The sequence below is a fragment of the Pezoporus flaviventris genome, unplaced genomic scaffold, assembly GCF_033815535.1.
Source record: "Pezoporus flaviventris isolate CSIRO_AGI_PZ_B2104156 unplaced genomic scaffold, CSIRO_AGI_Pfla_v1 ptg000002l, whole genome shotgun sequence".
Lineage (NCBI taxonomy): Eukaryota > Metazoa > Chordata > Aves > Psittaciformes > Psittacidae > Pezoporus > Pezoporus flaviventris.
The window spans coordinates 24,083,416-24,096,506 of NW_026892550.1; the positions used below are offsets into that span (position 1 = coordinate 24,083,416).

General features: G+C 41.2%; 1 protein-coding gene across 2 annotated transcripts in view; it reads right to left on the reverse strand.

The window, feature by feature from the left end:
- Positions 1–3,576, reverse strand: part of GABRA2 (gamma-aminobutyric acid type A receptor subunit alpha2) — a 57,953-nt gene extending 54,377 nt beyond the window's left edge. Inside the window, exons 1-2 of one of the 2 annotated variants that reach the window (XM_061471863.1) lie at positions 3,527–3,576; positions 2,387–2,474 (exon numbers count right to left, since the gene is read on the reverse strand). In XM_061471863.1, the coding sequence (XP_061327847.1) occupies positions 2,387–2,457 (71 nt within the window). In that variant the 5' untranslated portion in view covers positions 2,458–2,474; positions 3,527–3,576. Of the gene's footprint in view, positions 1–2,386; positions 2,475–3,085; positions 3,223–3,526 lie in introns of those variants that run through there. The other variant, XM_061471855.1, reaches the window with a different exon arrangement.
- Positions 3,577–13,091: the final 9,515 nt, after the last annotated feature.

Sequence of the window (13,091 nt, forward strand, 5' to 3'; positions counted from 1 at the left end):
TCTGCCCTCCAACAGGAATGGTGTAGTTACAAGTATACGAATATACAATTTGTACATAACAAGTTCAGAAACATAAAAGTAGATGATATACTACTTAACATTTCCAGGAAGTCATTCTCCAGTAGCCTCTACATCTAGTCAACATTGCACTACCATGGGTGTTACTTCAAGCTCCACTAACACATTTGGTTGTGTAGGCACAAAAGTCTAAAAGAGCTTCCCAGGCCTCAGTGGCATGTCACTCCTGGACAGATAACCTGGGTTCCCACACACAAAACTGTCTCCTTCCAGCTCTATCCTAGCTGTCCTCACCTAAGCATACTCTATCTCTGGATAAATCCTGTGGATATGCTTCCACCCAATGGTCATGTAACGTACATGACTAGAAGAACATGAGGGAAAACTCCAGTAATCATGCTCAGGGAGTCCTCTGATGTCAGTGTTTGGTGGGTGGGAACAATGATGCTGACTAGCAAGCTGCAGGACAGCTGTGGGTTGATTTCATGTTACTAAAATGACATTTTGTTATAAAAGCAGTATCTGACGTTCCACTAGATGCAGACAGACCTTGTAAAAGTTGGATAGAAAAAAATTAAATGAAGCATCAGGAACAATCTATAGATCATCAACTGTTTGTAACTTCCCTGATGAAGAACGAGATGTTACAGCCTTCATGGGTCATATATCTATAGAAAACACTAGGGGCTGGAGCATGAATCTGCTGCCCTGCTGGCTGTGGTGCTGATCTGGAGACCCAGACCAAAGCTGTTGTCTGCTAGGGAAACACTCCCATGCAGAAAGATACACACAAGTAAATGTTACCGTGACAACAATTTTAAGCACCATGCATGTGAAATGCATGAGCTCATCAATCCTACCTGCTTAATTGTAGAATATTAATATCCAGAAGTAAAGCATCGTGTGCTACACTCGTCATCATCTAAACCTTTTCTAGCCATCTATATTTTTTAACCTGAACTACTGATCAAGGCATCCTGAATGCCATAAAACCAAGAATGTTTCCTTCCTTCTCCAAACCAAAAGTAGGCTTGGGTGGCATTTTCCCTAAAGCAAGCTATAAAAAGATGAAAGGCAGGGCTTTATGTTGGTCCCCAATTCAACAGCATGGAGGAAGTATTTAAATGTAAATCATTGCAGTCTGTGTTTTCTGTCACAGAACTGACCAAGATCTTATAACTTACGAAGCCCATTCCAAAATGTCATGTGCGATTTCACTGATGTGTGAGTTTTTTTCTTAAATTACCAGTGAGTCATTTTTTATTTTTTTTTAATTATTTTCTGGACTGTCTCCATCATTTTTTAAGCTTCTTTTGAGTTAAAAGAACTGTTGTATCTCAGAGATACCACTAAAAAATCAGATCATACAATATCAAATTAGGGTCGAATCCTGCAAACTTTACTCAGGCATGAACTCCTTAATTACGCATGTAGTCTCTTTGACGTCAGTGAGATTACTCACTTGAGTAGGGTTTGCAGGATCTGGCCCACTGTGACTCAACTAATACTGCACCAGAGTTAGGCATGAAGTGAAATAGGAAACATAGTTTCAGGAAATGCTTTGTTAGCTAGGAAATACACAAAAATAAATGCAGATTTTTTAAAATCATAGGAAACTTGCATTATTTAACTTACAACACTCACCAGTGCAGGGCAAGACCTACCGCAGTCAGAACCAAAGCAAGTGAACCCAAGTTACAAACTACAACTAATCGCACATTTAGGGACTGTAAGCAACACCAAACTATTAGGTGATTAAAATTACTTTCTCTAATGTGGTCGCTTTAGAAATGGAGAACTTAACATAAGAAAAGCTGATTAACAAATGAGGCTATTGTTTTATTGTATGTGATTGTGAAGTTGTATGCTATCTCCACCTAGAGGTTTAAAGCTTAAGTATCATTTTGAATTCTGTTATGTTGATCAAGAAAAAAAAGCAAAACCAAAAAAAATGCCATGCCTGTAATAAAAACCATGCGAGCATTAATTTAGAGACTGTGATTTGCTATATTGACTAATCTATGTCTCCATCTTAACTCCTCTGTATGGTACACAATCACAGTGGTACAGTAACTTCATTAAATCTTTAAGATTCAATAAGGCATTTAAAGGAATTGTTTTTTAATGGTGAAATAAAACATCTATTCACAAACTGTTTAAGGACAAGCAATTAGGCTTATACGGTCCCTAGACTACCTTCTAACACATTTAGTCCGGAAACTATGTAAGACTGCATTCAAAGAGCCAAGAAAGATTTTTTTATGACATTACTATACACCATACTTTCATAACCTCTCACACAGGCTTACCTTTAGCAGACTGTAACATACATGTTTGTATGGAACAAGAAAACTAAACATCCTCTCACCTTGTTGGTAGCCACACCAATAAAACGAGAAGAACCAACTGCATCTCGGAGAGCACCAGCTTCCTCTTCATCGCTGCTCCTGCAAAACCTAACCGTACAAGAAAAACACAAACCCACTCTCAGCTACAGTCAGTCTCCGCCACGCAGTGCTTTCAACTTAACCCGAGGAAAAATATGTCACTTCGGTGGAGAGAGGAAACCTACTGGGTTTCTGCAGCACTTCTCACTACTAGCAACTTATTGTATCTCCATCTTTCCCAACGATCTTGCTCTGTGCAAAGAGGCAACGTATGATCAAAAGTGGCATGTGAGCAGACGCATCAGATGCTTTCCTTTTCCGTAAGCCCCAAGACGAAAAGGAATCAAAAAAAAAAATTAAAAAAAATAAAAAAACAACAACAAAAAAAAAAAAACAACAAAAAAACCCGCATGTACAAAAGGGCCGGGGTTTAACCATTCCTCGCCTCACAACGGCACTCCGCAGCCGGGGGGCGGCAGGGGGGAGTCACGCCATTCGCGGGGGCTTGGTGCGGAGATCGCGGTCGAGCCGCCCCCAGCCGCCGCCGCCGCCGGCCGCCCAGCACGTTTGACAGCTGCTCGGCAGTACACCGGCGGGGGGTAACAGCCCCGCAGGGCGACAAGTTGCGGTCGGCAGCAGAGCTCTCCTAGGGGCAGGGCGGGGACCCCCGGGGATCGTACCTGGAGCCGGCGTGCGGCCGGGGTAGGGAGGGGGGAACGGGGCGGAGGGTGCCAACAGCGAGCGGGGCAGGAGGCGGCGGGCGGCGGCGGAGCGCGGCCAGGACCGAGCGGATCCCGAAAGGCGGGCGCGCGCGTGCCGGTGCGCGGAGGCGGGCGGGGAACGGGGGGGGGGGGGGGGGGGGGGGGGGTTGCGCGTACCGGCACGCGCGGGCGGCGGCTGCGCGGGCGCGGAGTTGCCCCAGGGGGCGCGGCGCGACGGCGGGGTGCTGGTGCGCCCCAGGGCGTGCGGGGCAGGGAAGATGCAAGTCACCCTGGCGAGCGGCGGCTCAGCCGCGGGCCTGCAGCCTGCCCGACAACTCCGCCTGTGCGCGAGCGATAAACCGGGGGATCCCCAGGACGACACACCACCTTCCCTGTGGCCCTTCCCGACCCTTTAAGCACCTCTTGTTAAGCGCGGGTGTGACAGGGCACAACCCCAACAACGGCCCCGCGCCCTTTCCGGTCTGCTGGGGGGGAACGAACAACTCGCAGACCGCGGCTCCCGCCCTCGTGGCCCTCGGAGGCTGCCTCATTAATATTCCCCGCTTGCCCACTGGCACAGTCTAATTGAAATGCGGAGAGAAGTCTGTCATTTAAAGTGAGCTCAGGATGTAGGCAGCCAAGAAAACAAGCCTCTCTTGTTCCGCTCAGATGGCACCACTTTCGGCTGTGTTGCCTTCTAAAGCGCGCTGCCCTGCTTTCTTACACGCAGCCCTTCTCTGGTAGGAACTGGACCCCTGCTAGGATTCATCCACATTGATTTTAGCTTTTCCAGCACAAGTAGATCAGGACAGGTTTGACAATTACAGATGAGGGGTTATATTTAGTGTACCCCCATTTCACACTGTTAACTTGGAAATAATTAAATAACACCTGCAATAACACAATAACATTGCAGCTTTTTATTATTTTTTTTTTAAACGAATCCCCATCTATCTTTTTTCAATTTATGAACTGCTAAAAATACAGCTCAGTTACTCTCTTAGCATCACTGGCCTACCTGTTTACTGTGTTTTGACTGAAGCTGTTTTGCTGAAGTTTGCTTCTGAATCATTACCAGTTCCAAAATGAACCTGTGAAGTTGCATGTGCAGACATGGTGGGGGGAAAAAAAAAAAAAAAATAAAAAAATTACATAGAATTCTTCAGTTGAATGCAGAATCAACTCCAAAAAAATGGGGGATTCTTCTCCCCACTCTTTCTCCTGTTCTTCCTTTGTTTCCTGTGGTGCTTGCACCTGGAGGTCCTGTCGTTTTTCTTCTCCTTTAGTGTAGTAACAGCTCCACAACAGAGCAATGAGAGACAATAGAAGGAAGAAAAGTGCTTGGGCTGTCAAGATAATTTGCTACTTCCAACTTTGAGATATTTCATAACTTACAGTAAGACTGGGAATAGAGAGAGACAGCAAGCTGGATTTTGGGGGTTTTAAATAACCAGTAAAATGACAGTCTAGACTGTGGGAAATGACAAAGACAAGGGCTCAAGTGCAAAAATCAAAATCAAAAGAACACACATTCAGCAGTCATCTAACCCTGACTGTGTTTGAGGTAGGAGGCTCTCATCTTTCCTGTCCACATGTGAAAATGCGCTCTGCTCACAGACCTCTGTTGTGTGATCTGTGGTCAACCTAAAGGCTTCTTTGGATTTGCCCCATGTATTAGGAATTAACAATTGACACTAAAGGCAGAATCAACCCTCAACAGTAAACTATTTGTCCTAAGAAAGGGTGACTTCACAAATATAAGTATGCAGAAAGAAAAAAATCATTTAAAGTGAAGAGCCTTTGTGATTTATTCTTATGTGAAATACATTGCATAATAGAAGCAGAATAACTTTTTCCACAGGCATTCATAGCATTCCTTCCCAAATGACACTTCAAGTAACCATAATACTGAAACTAGAATCTAATCTTTGTATGTGAGATGAATCAAAAAATAGAACAACATATTTGTTAAGGAAAGCAGTCACAGTGGCTCCTTGTTGCTGTGATAACATATTGTCATTCTTCAAAAGGCACATGGGGTAGATATGTATTTATAATGAGCTTGTGCTCAAAGCCTTCCCCCACAAAAATGTGCTGCTTTTGAGTCTCTAATCACAAATATTGCCTGTGATGTTCTTTGAGATTTACCATAGCTTCATGCCTTGAAGTCACACTTTAGATAAACCACATACCTTGAAACTATCAGAAACTTGAATATAACCCCTCATTCCCATTTCAGGCAAGTTGCGCAGCCCTGTGAGGTATCTTGAATCACCGGGAAGCTGAGTGCAGGGACAGACTACTATGACAGGGTGTGAGAGATCAGAAGCAATATAATTACTGTCAGAGTGCAGGTTCTTTATGCTAGTCGCACAGACTTAAAGCCCATGCTGCCAACGAGCTGGAAGGCATTTGAGAAGAAAAGTGTATTGCTTGGGTTTTACTGTTTTGCTTCGTTTGTGAGCGTGCTTGCATGGCTCACAAACACTAGATGTGTTAGCTCTTATTGGTTAGAAACTTGAGCCCCCTCCAGTGCACAGTCAAAAGGGAACTCTCCCTTCCTTCTGTGTTATTATCCGTGGAGTGATATTGAATGATTTAAGTCATTATTGAATTAATTTCAGTTAGTTCTGAGTCATAGACAATGTCCAACATGTCACCGGGGTTTGTGATAGAGTCCGGGGATGCAAGTGCCCTGGTGGAAGTGGAGAGTCATGCCATTGACTTGAATAGGACTTGAAATAATCCATTGGAAGGCAGCAGTAACAAATTGTTACTTTCAAAGTACAAACAAAATATTTTACTTAAAAGGTTTTATTTCTTTTCTGCTGTATTTACTGAAATATACAAATAGAATGAAATCACTATTTTGATATTAAAAAATAGCTTTTAAAAAAAGGACCTAAAAATCCTATTATTCCACTTTGCCAAGGATCTCAAACTCTGCACATGCTAATAAATGACGTTTCACAATACTTCTGTGAGATTGGAATTACTACCTCTGTGAGGGCAAATTGAATAGCAGGGCAAGTATGTGACATTTTGTAAGCACTTCTTCCAGTTTAGAAGTAGTAGAATCACAGGAGAGGTGAACATAATCAGGTAGTGCTGAGCAGAGCTTAACACAGTATGCTGATCTGGGGTATGTTCTGCAGTATACCAGTTCCAGACAAAAATTTTGGCATATTGAGGTAATCATCATATAGTTTGTGCTGCTTTAGAATAATCCTTACCCTTATATCTAGGCCAGCAACACTCTTAGCTGTAAGGGTAAAAACAATTATCACTGGAGTTAAGTGAAGCGATGCATATATGTGAAAACTGAAGTGATATATCCAGTTTTTTTATGTGATATAGCAGTGGATTTTTTTTTAAGTGCATTAAAAAAAAATTTCATCTCTAAAAAGGCACAAACTGCATCTCAATCAATATGATATTAATTATTGGAAAGACTATTTATCCTTTTAAAATTTCTATTGATATTAAGTAATTAACCATCCACATGCAAGTGTTTGAGATATGTAGCCAAGATACAATGTCTATGTAATTTTAAACATAGATGTCAATGTGATTTTAAACATGTACATTATTTTACTTAGGTGAATAATGACAAAATAAAAAGTCAAAGGGGGAAATTAGTTTTTGACTGAGTCAGTCCCTAGACTATTTCATCATGTAACTAACACAAATCCTAATCCGACCAAAAAGAAGGGAAGAGCTGGCTCCATTCAGGAGCAGCTCCACATTATTCCCCATGGAAAGGTAATGGAAATATGATTTCTGTAAGGAAAGAAGACTCAGATCTCCACAACACCTCTAGTCACTAACTTTCTGCAAGATTGCACCCCAAATTCCAGAGGGACTTGGAACTCAATGATCTTTAAGGTCTCTTCCAACCCAAACCATTCTGTGATTCTATGAAATCCCCCCGAGAGATTAAATTATTTTGAAATGCACTGTTCAACAGTAGGTGCTAGTATAATAAACAAGAAGGCAAGAACAATCTTACAGCCTTATGCAGTACCCACTGTTTAAGTGCCTGAGAACGTTTATCTTTAGGGTTTTCCATCTAAGTGTAACACTCATGGGTTGGGAAGATTTGCTGTGCTTGCTCAGAAGTTCTAATTATCATACAGACTTCCTAATGGAAGAGCAGAAGTAAATGGCTAGTGCCAGCTTTAATTCAACACTGTTTAATTGACTGTAAGTTACTTTCGAAAGTGCGCTGGGAAGTTCAGCAGAACAGGAAATTGAAATGAGCTTTCCCATCCTACATATTATACTTCTTCCAAATTTGAATCTTAAAAACCACATGAGGATTTTTCATTCTCCAAATACACCTACAGGAAGAATGAGCAGAGAATCTTTGCTAAATATCGTTAATGGAGAGACTTGCATCATCCTTTTAGAGTATCTCTTCCTTGACGGCACAAACATAGGGCAAGTGGTAAAGGGCAATGCAACATACACACCAACTGGGACGGGAAAGCTCAGATACATAGAAATGGTTCATAACTCATGGTTTTAGTAAGAGGAAGATCTAAGTTTTTAAAAGCAACAGTTTTCGTCAGCTGCAAATTCCTGTTTTCTTTTTACATCTGTGGGGAGCACACATATCACAGCAGGCTGAAAGTAGGTTTATAGCAAAGCAAGACTTTTGCTCTGGGTAGACAAGACAGAATTCAGAAAATGCAAATATATGTTAAGTAATTTCATATGTATCTTTACATTTTTGTTACTTGTCAAAATACAGTCTATTTTATCTTTCAGCTGTTCACTCAAATACTCCTTGGACTCAGGATATGTTTTTCATGTAAAGCATCACATATCTGTGATGTTTCATGTTCCAGTTGTCCAGCTTGGGGCAAGTAGGGCTTGTTTATTAGAGGGCTAGAAATATACAGCATTTCAAAAAAAAAATAAAGTTACAATACAGAACTACTGTGAGATTCATTTTGTTTGAATATATTTTGAAGTTCAAAAGCAAATCTTCTTCTATTGCTACAGTGAAATTGATGTTCAGAGAAAATTTTACAGATGTAGGGCCAGTTGTGATCAACCTTTCTTTCCAGAAATACATAGGAGAAACACTGGACTTCTGCCACCTTTTGTTGCCCACAAAATTGCCATATGCTGACTTTTGAATCTGGAAATACCAGGAATCACTTATCAGTGGCTGTCTTTGCTTCTGCAAAGGCCTCATCTCCCCTCTTCACTAACTAATATTGGCCATCCTAAATGAAGTTCAACACACATGAATCTATCAATGACCATGGATTTGCCTAAGCTTCAAGGCCTCTGATGACTTCTGAAGGTGTTCCTGCACATCTTTTCTCCCACCACGATGCAGCCTGTAGGCAGATGATGCAAGTAAGAAGTGATATTTTTCTGTCTAAACTATTTAATTAGTTAAATTCTGCTTCTGGAGATTCAATAGCATGAAAGATTAGTAAAAATAAGCAGAAAGCTCAAGTCATGGCAAACAAAGGGATTAACAAGGGATGAGTTTTCCAGACAAGCTGATTTAAAAGGTACTGTCGTTTGTGACACTGTCTTTTTGTCACTCTAGAATAAAAAGCACAATACAGACATCCAGGTTGCCTGAAAACTGCTGAAATTGACAGTTCTGGCAGTGACCAGTTTTGAGCAGAAAAAAAAAATGGGTTGTTTTTGTGGGTGGTGTTTTTTTGTTATTATTATTCCTGCTAACAGGACAATGAAAATTTGAAATTTTAAACATGGATGCTTTTCTGAAATCTTGATAATAGATGTCAGCCTTTGCCCTAATTTCAGCTGCTTAAAAGAATGGCCAAAATTAATTTCAGAGTCTGTTCAAAAACTGCTTCTACTCAGGAAAGCTTTTGCTGCTGATCCAAGATTACCTTATCTTGGGTGGCAAAAAATCTGTGTTTTAAAAATGATTCTGCCTCCCAGGACTTCAAAGAGTTTTCTCCTGTCTGTGACTAATGTTAGCTAAAACACATGCGAATGTGTTCTTCTGTCACTAACAACAAATAATCCAAAGACAGCTCTAACATGAAATGACTTGCCTAGATTCAACAAGAACAACAAAAAAAATCACATTGCTCTGTACTGAGTCAACACAAATGTACCTTCTTTGTCTGTGGAGTCTAGATAGTAAAATTTAGGACAAGTGTTGTGCGACGTTCCATGTTTGTTAGAAAAAAACATAAACCACATAATTGCTTATGAATGTAGCTGTAGCCTGTGACAGTTTGCTCATATTTTGGAAAAATATTGAGCTATTTATAAACATATCTGGGTTAAGTAATTGCATTATACTATTTTTATACATTGGAGAGAAGAATTTAGCTTTTCTGCACACTGCAGAAGACATATCATGCAGGATGATAATTGAATCATAGTAAAGACATTTGCATAAACAACCTGCTAGATTTCAGTACCTGCTCCATGTGTTGCTGTTTTATAAATTGCCCCTTGCTGCAGCAACAGATAGAGAGATCAGGAGACTCTCTAGCTGGGCAGATGAGTACCACCCCAGCTCCTGCTGGAGGAGGCTGAAGTACCCAAGGATGCACAAATACAAAACACACCTAGCAGACTCCTGAGCTGTCAGTATGAATCCTTTTCCCACATTTTCATGCTTCAGTGCAAGAGATCTTTACACGAGTGAACGTTCTTCATTTCATCTCTACTCACCTCCATACATGCAGATGCCAAGCACAGCCCAAGACCTGACAAAAATCATCCAGCCTTCTGCAGCTGTCAGTCCAGCCACATTATATTGCTTTGAGAATGCTCTGGGCTACAATAAATAAATAACCAGATAAATGGATAACACTTGGTGTAAACAGGCCTGATTTGCCTTCCTCTCCTTTCAAGCGATGAATCACCAGTGAAATAGAGGTGACTCACTAAGGGAATCGAAAGCACACTTTCCTATGTGAGTCTGCAGTGGCTGTCCATGCTCTGAAGGGGGAGGAAACTAGGCTGCATTTTAATATTGGCTCTCACAACACTGGATCAAAACTGTCTTAAGTGCAAAGGGATTTTTAAGGAAAAGCAAAGCTGCTCTCATACCTCACTAACAGTGGGAACCTGTAAATAACTGCACATGGCAGATAGTTTGTGTCAACACAGTATTGTACTAGTGAGCATCTGACTAACAACTGCGCAAAATGCGAGAGCAGCTGAGCAGTTGCTAGCAAATATTATGCTATCATCTACAAAGCAAGCATTGTGTTACCCAAAAGCTCTGGATAGAGCTGCTCCCATCTGCCACACAAGAAGAGGTGCCCAGGGCAAGAGTTTGTCAACATCACCAAGATTATTTGAGAACTTATTATGTCCTTTCTAACTGACACTGTGGTACCTGATTTTGTGCTTTGATCTCTTGCTGATGGTCCCTGTTGTCTAAGAACATGGATGAGTCCTCACAGCACTGTCTGGCTTCAGAGGCTTGAATATTCTGTAGTATTGCAAGTCCCTGGATTGTTTTTTTTTTTCACCTGGAAAGCACTGAGGGATGCTGTGAGGGGCACAGAGGCAGCTCCTTCCCCATCCTTCTTAGGGAATGCAGTGCCACATCTGATGAAGGAAGCTTTTAGCTAACCCCAAATTGCTGCTGTATTGAAATGCAGGTATGAGCACAGCCAGGAGTCACAAACACGCCTGTTAGCCAGGGCGGGATCCTCCCCAGTGCTGACTCTCACTGAAAACCTGAATCTGTTCTCACAAACACCAGAGGCAGAGGGGCATTAATCTGGGATGCAAGAGACTGGAGACACACACACAAAAAAAGTCCTTTTTTAAATCTAGCTTGCCAAGTCACATATCTCCAACTTGAACTCCACACTCTTCACAGAATTCCCACTTTTTTACTTCCCACGTACTACAGACAACAGTTCATTAGGAACCTCATATTGTCATATCCTTGACTATTTGTGGGGATTTTGAATTATGTATTTGCCCAGCAGGATTACTTCCACAGAGAAGTATAGATGGCTGTTATGATTCCAAACCACAGTTCCTCTTCAAGGAAAAAATTGTAGCTGAATTGAGCCTTATTTAGGTTTTGAAATTTTAAAGGACTAACAAGGGGCTCTGTTTGCATAAGCACCTTTCTATTGCTCTGCCTAAAGACTACATTATAATAAGTAGTCAACTAAGAGATCACCCTACCAAAAAACATCGACAGCCTATGTGCAAAAATTGAATAAAATATGCAAAGTAGTCTTCATGCACTGTCTATGCAACATTAGAGATGTACCTGCAGCCCAATTTGGCAGACTTGTAGCTTTCACACATTTTCACTTGAGTATTTTGGATGGCAGAGAACAGCTTTCTTCCCTGGCTTTATGTTGCTTAATCAAGCCCTCACAAGTACATTAAGGAGATAGGGGATATTTAATGCATTTTTTCGGCAGCAGTCTATCTTTAATTCAGGTGTAAACACAGTGTTACCTCAAATTCATTCTTATCCTGTGTAAAACCCAAACAAACTAACAATCCCACTGTCATGGTTTAAAACCAGGCAGGTAACTCGTTCACTCACTCTCCCCCTTCTTTCCCTCCCCCTACTCCCGGAGGGGCAGAGAGGAGAATCGAAAAGAATGCAACTCCCACGGGTTGAGATAAGAACAGTTTAGCAACTAAGGTATAACACAAATCACTACTGCTACCACCAATAATAACAATGATAAAGGAAATAACAAGGGAAGAGAATACATCATCTCAGCACCAGCCAACTGATAACTTGCCCCCCCCCCCCCCCCCCAGCCCGACCAAGCACCGACCGATACCTCCTCCAACCCCACAGTCTCCCAGCCCTTCCGGCTAACTCAAAGTTACATCCTGGGCATGACGTGCCGTGGTATGGAATACCTCTTTGGTCAGTTTGGGTCAGGTGTCCTGTCTCTGCTTCCTCCTGGCTTCCCCTCCTCCCTGGCAGAGCATGAGGCTCACAAAGTCCTTGGCCAAACCAAAACATCATTGTTATCAGCTCTGTTCCCGAGCTGAAAGTCAAAACACAGCACTGCACCAGCTACCAAGAAGGAGAAAAATGACTGCTACTGCTGAACCCAGGACACCCACAAAACAAACAAATAAAAAATATCCCAAACAAAATCAAATGGATTCAGCTATCCAAAGAGACCATAAACATCTTTTTTCTTCAAATATATCTCTCTTTCCCAACTGTCATACTTCTTTAAGGTGATTTTCTTCTCAGTTTGCTACATTTTCTACCAGCCTGTTCTATCTTAAGAAAAAAATTAGTCTTCAAGTTGCTCCTCTGTTACATCATAAATATTTTGGAAAAATGAGTATTTCAAAGTTAAATATTATTCAACACTTTGAATTTATTTTTGTGTACATTATTTTAAATGGAAAATGAGTCTGTGGTGTTCGATCACTTAAAAGAAACAGAAAAAATATACTTGCAGTGAAGAATTTTGTACTTCATTAATAGACCAACAGTGTTGAAAACGTCTCAAAAGGTGTGAATAGTCCTGTAAAGCCATGTAACTCTCCTTAAAAGACACAAAATGGTTTTATTTGGCTGAAGATAAAAGAGTAAATGTAAATTGATCCTGGATACTATTCTAGCACATTATTTAAACAAACTCTGCTTGTTTGCAATTTTCATTAGTTTTTATATGCATTGTACTTCAACTCTCTCACAAATGCACTTTGTAAAATGTTAATCACATGCATCCAATTGCACATTGTGACTATGTCTCCCCAAATTCTTATGTATCACCACACACCAGTCATCTGGCAATCCAAGCTGTAGTGTTAAAATCCCAGCCAATGCTCTTAACTTTCATAGGGCCCATAATTCTTTCCAAGACTTCACTTCAGAGTCTGATTTGAAGGTTATTCCTTTGGGTATATTTCTCACAAGAATGGCAAGGACCAGCACATTATTCTACCCAAATACCTGTACCATACTTGAATGAAGTTATACTTGAATGACAGCATTCTTATGCTGCAGTTATTTGAG